Source organism: Chiloscyllium plagiosum, unplaced genomic scaffold (assembly GCF_037043375.1).
Source record: "Chiloscyllium plagiosum isolate Xiang-an unplaced genomic scaffold, Cpla_swu_hap1 HiC_scaffold_25, whole genome shotgun sequence".
NCBI lineage: Eukaryota > Metazoa > Chordata > Chondrichthyes > Orectolobiformes > Hemiscylliidae > Chiloscyllium > Chiloscyllium plagiosum.
Window position 1 is genome coordinate 46,223,421 of NW_028270163.1, and position 17,644 is coordinate 46,241,064.

The window sequence follows — 17,644 nt, forward strand, 5'->3', positions numbered from 1 at the left end:
GCCTCTCCAATCTCCTCAGCTATTGACTTCAGAACTCTGGATCCAGGTAAGGTATCCACCTTCAGACTTTTTAGCTTTCCCATCACTTTCTCCTTAGTGATGGCCACTAGACTCACCTCTACCCCCTAACTTTTATGAAGTTCTATGATGTTACCTGTTTCTTCCACTGTGAAAAGTACCTATTCAGTTCCTCCACCATTTCTTTGTTCCCTACTGCATTTTCTCCAGCCCCATGTTCCAGTGGTCCAATATCCAATCTTGCCTCTCTTACATTTTGTATATACAAAAAAACTCTTGCAACCTTCTTTTATATCACTAGCTAGCTTACTCTCAATTCATCTTCTCCCTGCTATTGCTTTTTTTTAACTTATCCTGTTTAGTTTGTAAAGGCTTCCCAATTCTCTGGCCTCCCACTCATCTTCACGTGTGTTTTTCTTTTGCTTTTATGCTGTCCCTGACTTCCCCTGTCAGCCATAGTTGCCTCATCTTTGCCTTCATATGTTTCTTCTGCCTGCTGTGTCTCCCAAATTACCCCCAGAAACTCCTGCCATTGTTGTTCCACGGTCTTCCCTGCTCGGCTCCCCTTCCAATCAACTCTGGCCAGTTCCCACTTCATGTTTTTGTACCTTTACTCAATTGTAACAACATTACTTCTGATTCCAGCTTCTCCCTCTCAAACTGAAGGATAGTGGTCAAATCATATTATGGTCACTGACCCAATCAAGTCTGTTTTAATACACATCGCCAAATCTAGTGGGCTCTCCAACAATATGCTCCAAAAAAGCCATCTTGTAGACATTCCATAAATTCCTTGTCTTGAAATCTGCTCCCAACCTGGCTTTCCCAGTCCACCTGCATATTGAAGTCTCCCATGATTATTATAACCGTGCCTTTCTTATATGTCTTCACTATCTCTTGATTTATTTTCTTCCTCACATACTGCTAGGAGGTCTGTATAGTACTCCCATCTTGGTCTTTTTCCTTTTGCAGTTTCTCAAGTTTACCCACACAGATTCTACACCTTCTGACTCTATACCACTTTTGGCTATTGATTAATTTTATTTCTCACTATCAAGGCAACCCTGCCCAACTGTCTGTCCTTTAGATATCCGAATATCTTTGAATATTTAGTTTCTAGCCCTGATCCCCTTGCAGCCACATCTCTGTGACACCAACAATATTGTACCCATCAATTTCAATCTGCGCTATATTGGTGTTATGGTTAGGCTGCTCATCCATGCTGCAGCCTCTGTACTCATCCAAACAAGCTGAGACAACATTAAGCCTATTGGAAATTTGCAGAGGCTGACACTCCCACATTCATGTCATCTCAAACTTCTTCAGCTTTGCCACTCTTCGTACTTCTTCCAAAAGGTGTTCAGATCACTAACTGGCTGAGTGGGTGGAAGGGATTGGTAAGTGATAAATAGCAGATCAAAGACCCATCTTTAAGTTCTTGCCTTGATATTTCATAGAGTCTGGAGTCAATGGTGAGAACTCCCAGGGCCACTCCTTCCTGACTGTACACCACCGTGCCACGACCTCTGGTGAATCTATCCTTTTAGTGATACAGGATATGTCCTGAAATGACGATGCCTGCGATATTGTCTGTAACGTACAATACAATGAGAATAACTATGTCAGGCTGTTAATTGACTAATCTGTGGGTCTTCCAGTTTTGGCAGAACCTCTAGTTATTAATCAGGAAAGCATTGCAATGTTGGCAATCCAGAGACACTCAACCACATTGCTGTGGGTCTAGAATCACAAATTGACAAGGGCAGCAGATGTCCTTCCCGCAGAACTTCAGTGAACCAATTAGATATTTGCAACAATGGTTTCATGTGGGCAGCAGTATTGTAGTTTTTTTTGTTAATTCTAGATTCATTAATTGAATTCCTGCTATGATGGGATTTGAACCTGAGTCTCCAGATTTACTGATTCAGTGACATTTCCACTGTGCTACCATCCCGTCGCCAATACAACCTTCCTTCAACCCACCCACCTGGTTGAGTTCCTGTTTGAGTTTTTACTCTGACTCAATTCCATCTGCTGCTGGAGGCAAAATGACCTCCAACATACTTATATTTGTCTACAAAAATAAATGGTATAAATTGCAATTTTCTTGTTTAAAGGGCTATCATGATTATGTGAATGAGATGTTGCCTCCTGAGAGCCCATACTTATATGGCCTGCACCCAAATGCAGAAATTGGATTTCTGACGGTGATTTCTGAAAAGTTGTTTCGCACAGTCCTTGAGTTGCAACCAAAAGAATCTGCTGCAGAAAGTGGTGGTGGAGTAACGAGGGAGGAAAAGGTATGATTTTTTCTGATTCTGACTTTAAGCCTAATGTACATAACTTCAGAGACATATTACAAATTTGGTTCTGATATAACGTGAAAGTCCCGTCCTTGTGTGATCTCCCATTATAAGAAAATAGGTCTGGAATCGATTATAGCCAATACAGGCAAGGAATGTTTGCGTTCCACAAATAATGGTCTAAATTTTTCAATCATGTTGAAGTCACTTTGCATTGAAAAGATGCACATTTTAGCAGAAAATGACTGTATTTTAAAAGCCATGTCCTAAAACATTACGCTTTTCATAAAAGAATTTAATTTAAAAAGGGTGGTAAAGACAAGCCAGGGAACTATAGACCGGTGAGCCTGACCTCAGTAGTGGGCAAGTTGTTGGAAGGAATCCTGAGGGACAAGGATGTACATGTATTTGGAAAGGCAAGGACTGATTAGAGACAGTCAACATAGCTTTGTGTATGGGAAATCATATCTCACAAACTTGATTGAGTTTTTTGAAGAAGTAACAAAGAGGATTGATGAGAGCACAGGACTAGATGTGATATATATGGACTTCAGTAAGGCGTTCGACAAGGTTCCCCATGGGAGACTGATTAGCAAGGTTAGATCTCACGGAATACAGGGAGAACTAGCCATTTGGATACAGAACTGGCTCAAAGGTAGAAGACAGAGGGTGGTGGTGGAGGGTTGTTTTTCAGACGGAGGACTGTGACCAGTGGAGTGCCACAAGGATTGGTGCTGGGCCCTCTACTTTTTGTCATTTACATAAATGATTTGGATGCGAGCATAAGAGGTACAGTTAATAAGTTTGCAGATGACACCAAAATTGAGGTGTAGTGGACAGCGAAGAGGGTTACCTCAGATTACAACAGGATCTGGACCAGATGGGCCAATGGGCTGAGAAGTGGCAGATGGAGTTTAATTCAGATAAATGTGAGGTGCTGCATTTTGGGAAAGCAAATCTTAGCAGGACTTATATACTTAATGGTAAGGTCCTAGGGAGTGTTGCTGAACAAAGAGACCTTGGAGTGCAGGTTCATAGCTCCTTGAAAGTGGAGTCGCAGGTAGATAGGATAGTGAAGAAGGCGTTTGGTATGCTTTCCTTTATTGGTTAGAGTATTGAGTACAGGAGTTGGGAGGTCATGTTGTGGCTGTACAGGACATTGGTTAGACCACTATTGGAATATTGTGTGCAATTCTGGTCTCCTTCCTATCGGAAAGATGTTGTCAAACTTGAAAAGGTTCAGAAAAGATGTACAAGAATGTTGCCAGGGTTGGAGGTTCTGAGCTACAGGGAGAGGCTGAACAGGCTGGGGCTGTTTTCCCTGGAGCGTCGGAGGCTGAGGGGTGACCTTATAGACGTTTACAAAATGATGAGGGGTATGGATAGGATAAATAGGCAAAGTCTTTTCCCTGGGGTCTGGGTGTCCAGAACTAGAGGGCATAGGTTTAGGGTGAGAGAGGAAAGGTATATAAGAGACCTAAGGGGCAACGTTTTCATGCAGAGGGTGGTATGTGTATGGAATGAGGTGCCAGAGGATGTGGTGGAGGCTGGTACAATTGCAACATTTAAGAGGCATTTTGGATGGGTATACGAATAGGAAGGGTTTGGAAGGATATTGGCCGGGTGGTGGCAAGTTGGACTAGATTGGGTTGGGATCTGGTCTGCATGGACAGGTTGGACCGAAGGGTCTGTTTCCATGCTGTACATCTCTATGACTTTATGAATAGAGCCTTGGTTAGATCCCATCTGAAATACTGAGTTTTGGTATCAATGGAAACGTGTGTTGAACATGGGAGGGGCACATTGCAGATTCATTTGAATTATAAGAGGTTCTGAATGTAGGTTTGCTCGCTGAGCTGGAAAGTTCATTTCCAGATGTTTCGTCACCCTACTAGGTAACATCTTCAGTGGACCTTCAAGCGAAGCACTGCTGCTGATTCTTGCTTTCTATTTATGTGTTTGGGTTTCCTCACATTGGTGATGTCATTTCATGTTCTTTTTCTCTGGGGATGGTAGATGGGGTTTAACTCGATGTGTTTGTTGATAGAGTTGCGGTTGGAATGCCGCTTTGTGCGGTAGTGAATCCCAGTCTCACTCCTGTCTGGATAAAGAAATTTCTGGTGATCCAAATGAAATTGTTAAATGATTAATGAAACCATTTTCTCTCATGGTGAAATCCAAACTACAAAGGCACCATTTTAAAATTAGAGCAAGGCTACTCATTCTTCACACAAAGTATAGAGATGACCTAGAATAAAGGCTGAGGATGGTGGTTGAATTAAAATGTTCATAGAGATTATGTAAAGACATGAATTAATATGGAACCAAGTTGGGTAAATAGAGCTGATATAAGTCAGCTGCCATTGAATGAATGATTAAAAGGCTCACGAGGCGAAGACTATCGTTCCTACAGCAGAACATGGCAATTTTCTTTGGTCCCCTGGCTCTTGCTTCCTGTGCAATATCCTCCTTCAACTTGCTTCTAACTGGCTACCTTCTGACACCTATGGATAGGCAATAAATAATGCCCTATCAGCAAAGCCCATATTATATGAAAGAAAAAGACAATGATTTTCATCTGTTTATAGGCGGGGAGGCAATGGCTAAGTGTTATTATTACTTGACTTGTAATTCAGAGATCCAGAGAAGTTCTGGGAACCCAGCTTTAAATCCCACCACAGTAGAGGATGGAATTTGAATTCAATAAATATCTGGATAAAAGAAGTCTAATGATGACCATGAAATCCTCATTGTCAGAAAAACCATCTGTTTCAACCAAGCTTCTTTCGGGAAGCAAACTGCCATCCTTACCTGGACTGGGCTACACGTGACACCAGACCCACAGCAATGTGGTTGACTTTCAACTGCCCTCTGGGCAATAATGTCCAGCCAGACACCCTCATTCCATAAATTAATGAAGAAGGAAAAAAAGATACCTGTCTTGGTATTAGGGAGCCTGTCAGGACAGCAGTGAACCCAACATAAAACGAGGATGAAGAATAGTGAGCACAGTATAAAACAGAGCGATAGGACTGTTGAGCTCAGTATATTGTGTCTTAATACATGGAGCAATTGCAATAAAATCGATTAATTAACAGTGCAAACAGATATACACAATTATGATACAGTTGCAATTGCAGAGACATGGCTGCAATGCAACCAACATACAGGGTTATTCAATATTTGGGTAGAACAGGCAAAGAGGAAAAGATGGTAGGTTAGCTTGATTAGTAAGGGAGATGATATAGTTTCTTACATTATAGGCATCAAATTACACGTTTGGATGGAGACAAAGCAGAAATATAGTGTTGAGATAGCGGATCAGCATGATCATATTGAATAGTCCAGCATGCTTGAAGGGTCAAATGGCTTACTCTTCCTAGCTTCTGTGTTTTTCATTTAGCTTCCATTTCTGTCAGCTGCTGCGCTTTGAAATGTATGCGCATTATGTAAATACAGTTTGATTTCACTAAGAGAAATTTAGTATGTATTAGAATTTGTATAACGTCAATGACAATATTATTTTTCTTTAACATTGTAACATTTTAGCAATAATGGAACTTAATAATACTTTGATATTCAGGTTAAGTCAGTTTTGGATGAAATCCTGGAAAAACTGCCAGAAAGTTTTAATATGCATGAGATCATGGGCAAAGTGGAAGAACGGACACCTTATGTAGTAGTAGCTTTCCAGGAATGTGAAAGAACAAACATTTTGACTGCAGAGATAAAACGGTCGTTGAAGGAGCTGAATCTGGGATTAAAGGTTTGGACATACTTTAAAATATTTGACTTCACTATTTTGCTATTTGCTCATGGCACTGGGGGAGGGAGCTGGTGCTTTGAATTTTAATATCATAACCAATGGGTAAGTTGTTTTTAAACCACATGAACTCCATACTAAACTTTCCAAAGGCAAGTTTCCAGACTTCATTCATCCCAGCTGTTTTTGACCTGGGCATGTGTATACAGTTACACTTCTTATTTTGTAAGTTTGAAAAGAAATCTAGATCATCAAGGATCAGATGTGCAATCAGAAATGGTTATCTGAACCTTGTGGAAGTCCTGATGTGCTGACTCAACTGCAAATTTCAATGTCCATTGATCAATTCCCCTGCTACTTTGGGTTTCTCCACAAATATTTCTGAGTTACAGCTGAAGACTTCAGACAGTTCAGCTGTACTGAATGGTTGTCCAGGAAATATGAGACAGAAAAAACTCAGTAAAACTCTGGGAGAAAAGTTCTGGAATTAGCCAAATCACTCACCTTTATCTCCAAACTGCAACTGCCCCAACCACTGCCCTCTCTTCCTTCTTCTGTCACCTTATACATCTACTATCTCACCTACTTGCCACTTAACCACCCACCTGCAATCCTACACGTCACCTCTTGTACCTACCACCTCAATTACCTGCCTGCTAACTATCACCCTCTTCATCTTAATCACCTACCAGCCTAATGACCCTAGCATCTCACCCACCACCTACCCATCAACCTATTCTTTCACTCACTCACTATTATTATTCAAACTGGGCATCTAAACTTATTATAGGGCAGCTCCTCCCATAAAAACCATTTGTAGTCTCTTTTCACCTCCACACACCACTCCCCCACCCCAATTCCATTGCAAAGGATTCTACACTTGTATTTTTAGTAAAAGTGGTTTTGGAAGACCCAGCAAGAAATGAAGAACAATGTCAAATTGCAGGAAAGTTTCAGCTGCATTTGCATCAGACCAGAAGCTGTTAATTTAACTTTTGACTCTAGTTCAGAAGGAAGAACAGCTTACTTTTAGGAGGATCAAGTTCTAGTTTGCCAAAGTAATGTTAGTTTATGAATGTTCAAGCTAAGAGAACTTGTCTAGAAGTCCTCAAGTTGTTAAAACTGAAAAAGTTTAGGCTGTCAGAATTGTGAAGCTGGCTCTACAGTCCAAGGAAAAGAAACTGGGAAGAGTCAGTTAAGCAAATGTTTGAAGAGTTGAGGTGAGAACGATATATCTCTGGAACTGATATCTGTGAAAAAAGTGTGGGAAACAGGTGAAACTTTGATTTGCTGTTATTGTCAAGGTCTTTCTAACTGACAAATATAGATTTTTTTTATGCACTAAACATTTGGTCTGTTGATAAAGAACATCTGCAACTACGTGTGAATATGGTTCAGTGACCAACCAATCTTAGCCCAATCCAGATGATATAAATGCTTCCACAAAGATGTTTTACTTACCACACAAATGAATAACTTAATCTGAATTCAGTACTGGTGTGACACCAAGTATATAGGTTGTAATCCCAACTATTGACAGACCATATTAAAAAAGGGTCATGGAAATAGTCAAATACTGCTGCATCTCCCATAGCCATGCCCTGACCAATCAGAATCTTAGCTGGAAATGTGTTGCTGGAAAAGCGCAGCAGGTCAGGCAGCATCCAGGGAACAGGAGAATCGACGTTTCGGGCATAAGCCCTTCTTCAGGAAGGGCTTACGTTCCCTCCAATCAGAATCTTACTCCATCACAATCCAATCAGCACCCTCCTTTCATATCTTATAAAATGATGCCTTTTTTTTCCAGTCAGTTTCCTATGTCTTCGTTCTGAAAAGTGTAAAATTCATATCTGTCTTGTTTTAGCAATGCTTAGGTTCTGTATTACCAAGCATTTGTTTAAGTTGGGTGCCTGGCCCTTTTAAATCATGCAAGACAAGGAGTTTGTTATGGGGAAAATCACCAGTCTCAGAGACAGAGTCGGGGTTCAGTGACAGAGTTTACCGAACAAAGAAATACCGGAGCTCTGGGGAGAGAAAGACACCAACACACTGTGGTCAACTGTGAGTCTTCTCTCAACCCGGAGCATATGTCAATAGACTTTTATACATTTTTTTAATATAGTAGCTGTGATGAGGTTATTGTCTCTGTAGCATAGTTTGTTTATTGTAAACATTGCAGAATCATTGATAGTTTCAGTGCAGTCAGTCCCAGCGCAGCCTTTGTTAATTTCATTGCAGTCGTTGTCAGTTTCAATGTCTGCACTGAAGGCATTGCTGTAGTAATGGGTGCTAATCGCTCTTCATGAAAAGGACGATTACTGCAGCCCTGGCTATTAGCGCTTTGTATTGAGTCTGTATCACTGTTAGAGTTCTATTAAAGGTGTTGGCTGGACCCAGACACTTCGGTGGACAGTGTACGCTACTCATGTGTAATTTTTCCCCCACCCACCTTGTACTCACAACCTAGTTGATTAGTTTATTGTGCTGACATTCTGGTGGCCCCAGGCCATGTCTGTATTTGGTCTGCTGTCTCTCTCCACATTGTGGTCCGGTGGCCATTTTATCTGTCAAGTGGCCAACTGATGGCTCTGAAGGAATATTTAGGTTTGATCATCACTGGATCTATGTGATCAAAATTGACAAAAAATGTAAAAATCAAAAGAACTGCAGATGCTGTAAATCAGAAGCAAAAATAGAGATTGCTGTAAAACTCAACAGGTCTGGCAGCATCTGTTGAAGAGAAATCAGAGCTAATGTTTCAGGTCGCAGAACAGTGTCGTCAGCCTGAGATGCTGTTTTGATATCACAATCTGCCCTAAGTTAAAGTTTTCAGACAATATACAGCTCACCTGCACTAGCATCCTTAACAGCATGGGGCAACACAAAGGCTGAACCAGAAACTATACAATTGCAAATTTCAGCAGCTCCAGATTTACCCCTTATTTTTGTAATGAGTTGGTAAAATAAGAACGTAGACCTTGAAACTGGTTGAGTAACCTAATAGGTGAGTTGATCAATGTAGTTCATTCAGAGATGGTTTTGTTATTATGAGTCATAGAGCTGTACAACTTGGAAATAGACCCTGGACCATCTCTGACACCTCTCTCCCCTTCCTGGACCTCACCATCTCCGACAACTCCGACGACCGACAACTCCAACCGTAACAAGGACAGAACGCCCCTGGTGCTCAGCTTCCACCCTACCAACCTTCGCATAAACCAAATCATCCGCCGACATTTCCGCCACCTCCAAACAGACCCCACCACCAGGAATATATTTCCCTCCCCACCCCTTTCCGCAAAGACCGTTCCCTCCGTGACTACCTGGTCAGGTCCACGCCCCCCCCCCCTACAACCCACCCTCCCATCCTGGCATTTTCCCCTGCCACCGCAGGAACTGTAAAACCTGCGCCCACACCTCCTCCCTCACCTCTATCCAAGGCCCTAAAGAAGCCTTCCACATCCATCAAAGTTTTACTTGCACATCCACTAATATCATTTATTGTATCCATTGCTCCCGATGCGGTCTCCTCTACATTGGGGAGACTGGGCGCCTCCTAGCAGAGCGCTTTAAGGAACATCTCTGGTACACCCGCACCAATCAACCACACTGTCCCGTGGCCCAACATTTCATCTCCCCCTCCCACTCTGCTGAGGACATGGAGGTCCTGGGCCTCCTTCACCGCCGCTCCCTCACCACCAGATGCCTGGAGGAAGAACGCCTCATCTTCCGCCTCGGAACACTTCAACCCCAGGGCATCAATGTGGACTTCAATAGTTTCCTCTTTTCCCCTTCCCCCCACCTCACCCTAGTTCCAAACTTCCAGCTCAGCACTGTCCCCATGACTTGTCCTACCTGCCTATCTCCTTTTCCACCCATTCACTCCCCCCCTCTCCCCCCTGACCTATCACCTTCATCCCCTCCCCCACTCACCTATTGTACTCTATGCTACTTTCTCCCCACCCCCACCCTCCTCTAGTTCATCTCTCCACGCTTCAGGCTCACTGCCTTTATTCCTGATGGGCTTTTGTCCGAAACGTCGATTTCAAAGCTCCTTGGATGCTGCCTGAACTGCTGTGCTCTTCCAGCACCACTAATCCAGAAATTGGAAATAGACCCTTCAGTTCAATTCATCTATGCCGACTAGATAACCTAAACTAATCTGGTCTCATCTGCTAGTATTTGGTCCATATCCCTCTAAACCTTCCTATTCATATACCCATCATTTGGGGGTGGCACGGTGGCTCTGTGGCCTCACAGCACAAGGGACCCAGATTCGGTTCCAGCATCGGGCGACTGTCTGTGTGGAGTTATCCCGTGTCTGCGTGGGTTTCCTCCGGGTGCTCCAGTTTCCTCCCATGGTCCAAAGATGTGCAGGTCAGATGAATTGGCCATGCTAAATTGCCCATAGTGTTAGGTGCATTAGTCAGAGGGAAATGGTTCTGGCTTGGTTACCCAGAGTAATCAAAAGAGTTGGTTACTCTTCGGCAGGTCGGTGTGGGCTTGTTGGGCCGAAGGGCTTGTTTCCACACTGTAGAGAATCTAATCTAAATGTTGTAATTGTACCAGCCTCCCCGACTTCCTTCAATACATGCACCACTACTTGCATGAAAAAGTTGTCCCTTAGGTCCCTCTTCAATCTTTACCCTCTCAGCTAAGGCCTCTGGTTTTGGACTCCCCTACCTTGGGGAAAAGGCCTTGGCTATCCACCCTATCCAGACCCATCATTATTTTATAAACTCCTATAAGGTCACACCTCAACCTAATGCATATTGGAAAATCTTTAAATAAATACCATAGGGGACACTTTCGATTTTTTACTCTTTTCTAAAGTAAAACAAAATCTTTGAAGTCAGGATTTCAGTAACAAATTTTATACCTATGCTGATTTTCAGGGAGAATTAACCATCACAGCTGATATGGAAGAGATTTCAAATGCCTTATTTTTCGACACAGTTCCAGCAACGTGGGCAGCCCTAGCTTATCCATCGCTTTTTAGCTTAGGTGCTTGGTTTAGTGATCTTCTCCTTCGCATCAGGGTGAGCCACAGTAGCTTAACTGCATGTTCATTTCATTATTCGTACTTTGAATATCACAATTATGTACAATGTTTTAGTGTTCTTAAAGTATTTCTCTAACATTGATGTCATAAGATACTATATCAAGTTTGAGTTTTGAAAGTACCATCTTCAGTCATTTCCAAAATGATTTTTGATTTTATACGTGGCTTGTACTAAGTTAAATAAACGAACATCTGCCAACCTAGACATCTGATGAATTATACCATTGTTTCGAGGCTTCAGAGGTTGGTACTGAATCTGAATTTCCTCTAGTTTGTACAGCACAAAAATAATCTGCTTCTAAACAGTAACAGTCAAGAACTTTGTCTCCTATGGTACTGCTAATAGACAATAGGATCAGTGTTCTTTACAAACTGTACATATCTGTACTGCAATCTGAAAACTACCAGGGAGGATACTAAACCTGCTCGTACGAGCAAGGAAAATTTTAAATGAATGTTATGTCTTAGTGGCACACAGCGGGGACACTGGGTAGGTGTCATTTTGCAGATCAATCATTAATCAAGAATCTTGACTGCCTGTTTAAGTGGATATGAGAATTTCCGTGGTATCTTTGAGAGAAGCTGGAAATTCTAGTCAACATTCCTTCAACTGATCCTATCAAAAACAAATTAACTCGTCATTGTTTACCGACTAAATTCTCACTGCAAACTGGCTGTTTCCACAGTAAGTAAGTACACTTCAAATGTTGGACTTTAACTGTTTTGAAATGCTAAAAATATAAATTTGAATTAAAATTCTTAGACAGGCAATAACTCTTAACAAAAAAACACAAACTAGCAAACAAAGGTAACAATATGCAAAATAGTATTTTATTATTAGAGTTTGTGGTCCTAAATATAAGTAGAGAAAGAACATGCGTGTTTAGGCAGAGTCTTTCACATACTCAGGACATCCCAAAATGTGTCATAGCATTAGCTACATTCACTGTCATTTGTAAGTGAACATGAACAGCAAAGCTCCACAAACAAACATGAGCTAAAAGATTAACTAATGTTTTTCTGTGAAGCTAGCTGGGAAATAAATGCTCCTCTTTGAATACGGCCACAAAATATTTTGCTAACTGAATGAGCTAGCAGACACAGGCTCCTGGCATCACACAAGTTTGAAGGAAACCAATGCCATTGAAGTTTCCACTTTTATTTCAAACATGATTAACTTTTTGAAGATGTCATCTTCAACAAGTCTACGTTATCAGCTGGTGTCCTTGAACACAACTTGATTCAGAAACTAAGGGTGCTATCACTGAGCAAAAGTGCCACTGTTACAAAGATATGAAAAATGACAGAAAAGAAAGAACTTAGTTAGTTCTTCCAGTCTGCCCTTACAATGGGATGTCATACTGGTGGGAGAGAATCTTCCAGAAAAAACGAAAAATGAGACAAAATCCCAAGATAAAACATTAATTTCAGACTTCCACAAGCAATCAAAATGTGTTTAGCAGACCAACCCATTGAATATGGCAAGGGACCAAGGTGTACTCTATTCCAAGAAACACATCCACTCTCACTTGCATTAAATCAGCATTAACCACACAAGCTAGCACACATTTCTACAGGTTGATTAATCTTTGGGAAAATAATAATCTCAATGAACAACCTAGTTTTTCTTTTACATAACTTATGAGAGAAATCTGGTCCTGCCTACAATATTTAATGAAACAGCTCAACTATACAATCAAAACCTTGTCCTTTCAACATGTTATAAACTTGCATCACATTAATTCCAGGTTAAGGTCTTAGCATTACTCAGGAGTAATCTGGTCAGATGACTTCACACCCTTTACAATGCCTTAAGATTAAGCATCATGTAAAACAAATGTAACTGGCACATGACTAAGAGCTTGTACTTTGCTTTGTAACAGATTGTCCTATAAATATATTCTATCATATTTGGTGCACTTTTTCACAATTTATTTTGTTGAAGTTATTCAAAAATGTATACAGTGACAAATATTTGGTAGCAATTTTCTCACGTCTTTGTATTCTCAGGAATTGGAAGCTTGGAGTACGGATTTTGCTTTGCCTAGTGCAGTGTGGCTTGGTGGCTTTTTCAACCCACAGTCTTTCCTCACAGCTATAATGCAATCCATGGCCAGGAAAAATGAATGGCCACTTGACAAAATGTGTCTAGCTGTTGAAGTTACAAAGAAAAACAGAGAAGATATGACAAGTGCTCCCAGAGAAGGCGCCTACATCCATGGACTATACATGGAAGGTAAGACATTTGAAAACTAATAATCACTGCCATGAATAACAATTTTACAAAAAGATTCACCTAGTGAAAACATTTTATTATTCAACTAATGGGTCACTATAAAACATGCTAAATAAGAAATATCTGTTCAACTACCCACACAAATGTAAAGACAAATAGATGTTAAAATAAAATTCTCCAGCCAACCTTCAATTTGTTTTATTAGATTTTAGCAAATTAACAGAATTCTAAAATACAAATAAATTGATTACAAAGTTTCCTTCAATACATAGGCATTTCACGAGAGATAATTCTTTCTCAGCCTTCATTATTTTCATTATAAAAACATGATAAATCTTTTTCCAGTTAATTACCAGTAATGTTTGATATGTTGAAAGGTGCGCGTTGGGAGAAGAACAGTGGAATCATTACTGATGCACGACTGAAGGAGCTTACACCAGGAATGCCAGTTGTATTCATCAAAGCCATTCCAGTAGATCGTCAAGAAACAAAAAACATTTACGAGTGTCCAGTGTACAAAACCCGGAGCCGAGGTCCTACTTACGTTTGGACTTTTAACCTGAAAACAAAAGAAAGTCGAGCCAAGTGGATCCTTGCAGGTGTTGCTGTTTTACTACAAGTTTAAATTGTAAACTGTAGACTTTTAAAAAACTCATTCAAAATGTCATGATGCAAATTTAAAATAATTGAATTGTGTCTGTTGAAAAAGCTTCTGAATAAATGATATGTGCTTAAAATTAATAATTTAAGTGATTTATTCAAGCTGAAATAATGCCAAATTAAACAGAAGAGGTTTTTGGAAAGCTTTGAAAAGTTTAGACACTTTGTAATATTTGTTACAAATTTACCTTCCTCCTCTTTCAATTAGCTAACAAGACAGCCTGAAATCATTTCCTGAACGATTAAAATAAACCAGCCAAGATTAGCTTAAAAGATTATCCAACTATTGTTACACTTTGTTCCTTTGTGCTTTTCAGTCCACAATTTCCAAATTTAAATAAGTAAACAAAAATTCATAACATGGCTAGTCATTGTAAAGACAGCATAGTGAAATTCCATCTAGTCACCTGGGAACTGGCAAGTAGGGCAGAGAAATTCACATGCGCATATTAAGAGGTCCCAAATTTCATGCTGTTGAGTTAACCTTAAGCTCTGACAAAACTGTAGTGGTAACTGAAAAGAAGCTACTGTTGTTATTTATACTTGAACAGGAGATGGGTGAATGTGTACTTAACAGAACTGAAGTTTGCAATGTTAAGCTTAATTATATGCCTCAATGTCTTGTGAAAGACAGAATTTCCATCTAAGCTTTACAAGGTGGTTGGAGATCAGGTGGATTCTCAAAATCAGAAATTCCCATTCACAATTCTCAATTGTGATCCATTCTAAATAAAAATGTTTGGTGATTAGTCCCAGTTGCCAGAGATCCAAAGAGGGCAAGAGTTCTCAAAGGTCCTCTCATGCAAGTGGAGGAAAATAGATTCAGGTTCAACAATTCTAAGACTTGGGCACCTTCCCCCTTGCTCTCCCTCACCCCCACATACCCAGGCCTTGTCATCACATGGACTGCTACTATGCACAACCCAGCATCAGTTTCTGGCAGTCCACATTAGCAGCAATTCATTCTCTTAGGCTTACCTTCACCTACTCCTTTCCAACTGTTTTGCTCTCTCTTTGGGCTCTCTCTGCATCTATCATTTATTCCTGTCCCCCACCCCCCTTCCTATTTTCTGCATTAAAAAAACCTTTTTCCTAGCTACCATCAGTTCTGAAGAAGGGCGACTGGACCGGAAATGTTAGCATCTATGATGAGAAATCAGTTAATTCCTAATCATCATAACTCGCTGCAAAAAAAAAAGACCTTTGCCCCTCCACCCAATATCTTCTCCCCAAAACCTTGTATTTAGGTTCCACAGTCCATTTAATAACAGCCAATGGAAACAACTTTGCTAGTCTATCTTAATGAAAACTGTCATAATTTTGTATGCCTCCATCAAATCTCCCTTCAATCTCCTTTGCTCCGACAACAACCTAACTTGATAGCTAAGAACTCCTCATCGATGACATCACCTCTGCTTTTTTGCCCATACGATAATTTTACACCAAACAGATCCCATGAACCTTAAAGGAAACAAATTGTTTGACTCTTATTTGGTTATAACGAACAACTGACTGTGACAATTAGCAAGTTAAAGAATATATTCGCATACTCTTTCATCACACTCTTGCACATTTATTTCAGTTCCAGCAACCAAATTCTTGTCTGGGATTTATTCCAATATCCCCAAACTTAAATTTCTTAAAATGTTAGAATTCTGAGGCACTGGTACATCTCAAACAATTTTATCTCAATATTTTTTTCAAAATGTAACAGTTAGAAAATGTATCACAATAATTACTCAACCTGAAAGTCAATGTTCCTGGAATAAAACATTGTGATCTGTCCTTCAGTTGTAACCCACAGTAATATTTTAGATGCTGTTAAGGAAACATTAAAAACTACTTGATATGGATCTTTCTTCCATTTGCTTAAAAACATAATGCTTGAGAAGAGAGTTTTAATAGCAGATAACTAAAATCAACCATTCAAATACAATAATCCTGAGGCCAATGGAGACCAGACTTTGTATCAATTCAAAATTTCTGAAATCAAGTTCGCAGTAAAACCTGCTTATAAAAGGTGTAAAAAAATCCAGTTAAGCTATATTACTTACAACAGGAATGGTATTCCTTTAGATTTCAGAAAAAATTCTTTATTAGTGGAGTTACCAATTTCACCCAGAGCTTCACATGTCTATTTGGTTGGTCAAATGTAATAGTTGAAATCTCATTCGAGAGGCAGTACAGATTTTCTTGTTCCTAGAAAATGTGGGTACAAATACTTTTCTGAATTACAGGGTTCATTTTATTTTACGATAGCAATGCAGTTATTCATTAAGGTATATTTCACAAAGCTAGAGGAGAGATTATGATGATTCAGAAAATGTGAAAAGTATAAGGATCAAATATCATAACTCTACAAGTTGTATCTCATCAGGCACCAAGTTCTGTTTTACTATAATATTCAGCCTCATTTAGGTCAGCACCTAGTTCCCTAATATTGTAAATTGTAAAATTCATATCCTTATCTTTAAATCCCACCACAGTCTCAACTACACCTTGTATCTGTAGACAACCCTCAGTCGTAAACTTGCCCAACATGAGCCTCTTGCACGTTTCTCTGATCCTCCACCCCCCCCCCAAGTTCCACTCTCAGGAATTCCATCTCCAAGACCATCCATTCCACTCCCTCTTAGAATGCCCTTCAAAATGCACATATTTGGCCAAACTTTTGTTATCCCAGTTAATTTCAATACTCATTTTTCGTGACCATGGAGTCATGAGGCCTTGGAGTATTTTTCTTCATTTAAACTGCAATATAAGTGAAAGCTGCTGTTGCAATAGCAAAAGCTTTTATAAGCATGTTAACAAAAGACAGTAAAGATAAATGCAGTCGGATGAGAGCTCTGAACCTATTGAAGGAAATAAAAGAGTAAACAAGATGCTCAGCAAGTATTTTGTTTGTGCTTAAATAAAGAATGATCAACAAGATAATCCAAGAGGGTATGGAAAAGCAGTACTGGAGAAGACCTAAACAGAAATGACCCATTAACATTCAGAATGATATCAGAGGTTAACACTGTGGTTACCATTATTTATAATATATGCAAACTATTAGTCTTATTTTAAAGAGACTGATTTATGAAAATGAACAATATGCAGGGCTACAGAGTAAAGACAAGAGAATGGTATTAGATGAAACGCTCATACTGAGAGCCCATGCTGACACAATGGACTATATTCTGGAATTAATAAGGGTTCAATATCTCAGAAGTAACATCAAAAACTAAAGAGGGAGTTTGGAAGAATTTTATCTCTGTGCAGAAAAGATTGTTGAAGATGAAAAATTTTGTTACAAACAGCTGCTGAAGGCAGTAAACAACAGGTAAGAGCCAATTAAATTCAATAATTAAAGCTGGCATTAAGTGCCCCTGTGGCTGTGGGCTCATAGCCCACACAGCACTTGAAAGAACACTGAAATATTAAGACAACCATGGGCATTTAAGAAATGTATATTTTGCATCAGTATCGAAATTCATTTGTTGTCTCATGAGAAATTGAACAAGGAGCTAAAGAAAAATATTCACTATTGTAGGCAGTACTGCAGACTGTTCCTTCAATGGAAATTTAATTTACAAATTTCAATGCACTGCAAAACTTTA

At 39.9% G+C, this 17,644-nt stretch overlaps 2 protein-coding genes across 4 annotated transcripts in view; one reads left to right on the forward strand and one right to left on the reverse strand.

Moving 5' to 3' along the window:
- Positions 1–14,007, forward strand: part of LOC122562216 (dynein axonemal heavy chain 17-like) — a 471,020-nt gene extending 457,013 nt beyond the window's left edge. Inside the window, exons 76-80 of the mRNA XM_088000362.1 lie at positions 2,136–2,318; positions 5,905–6,087; positions 10,980–11,123; positions 13,157–13,382; positions 13,760–14,007. Of these exons, the coding sequence (XP_087856488.1) occupies positions 2,136–2,318; positions 5,905–6,087; positions 10,980–11,123; positions 13,157–13,382; positions 13,760–14,007 (984 nt within the window). The remainder of the gene's footprint in view (positions 1–2,135; positions 2,319–5,904; positions 6,088–10,979; positions 11,124–13,156; positions 13,383–13,759) is intronic.
- pgs1 (phosphatidylglycerophosphate synthase 1) overlaps positions 13,565–17,644 on the reverse strand; it is a 55,738-nt gene continuing 51,658 nt past the window's right edge. For all 3 annotated transcript variants that reach the window (XM_043714925.2, XM_043714926.2, XM_088000691.1), the window contains 2 exons: positions 16,097–16,241; positions 13,565–13,941 (listed from right to left, as the gene is read on the reverse strand). In XM_043714925.2, the coding sequence (XP_043570860.2) occupies positions 16,122–16,241 (120 nt within the window). In that variant the 3' untranslated portion in view covers positions 13,565–13,941; positions 16,097–16,121. The remainder of the gene's footprint in view (positions 13,942–16,096; positions 16,242–17,644) is intronic.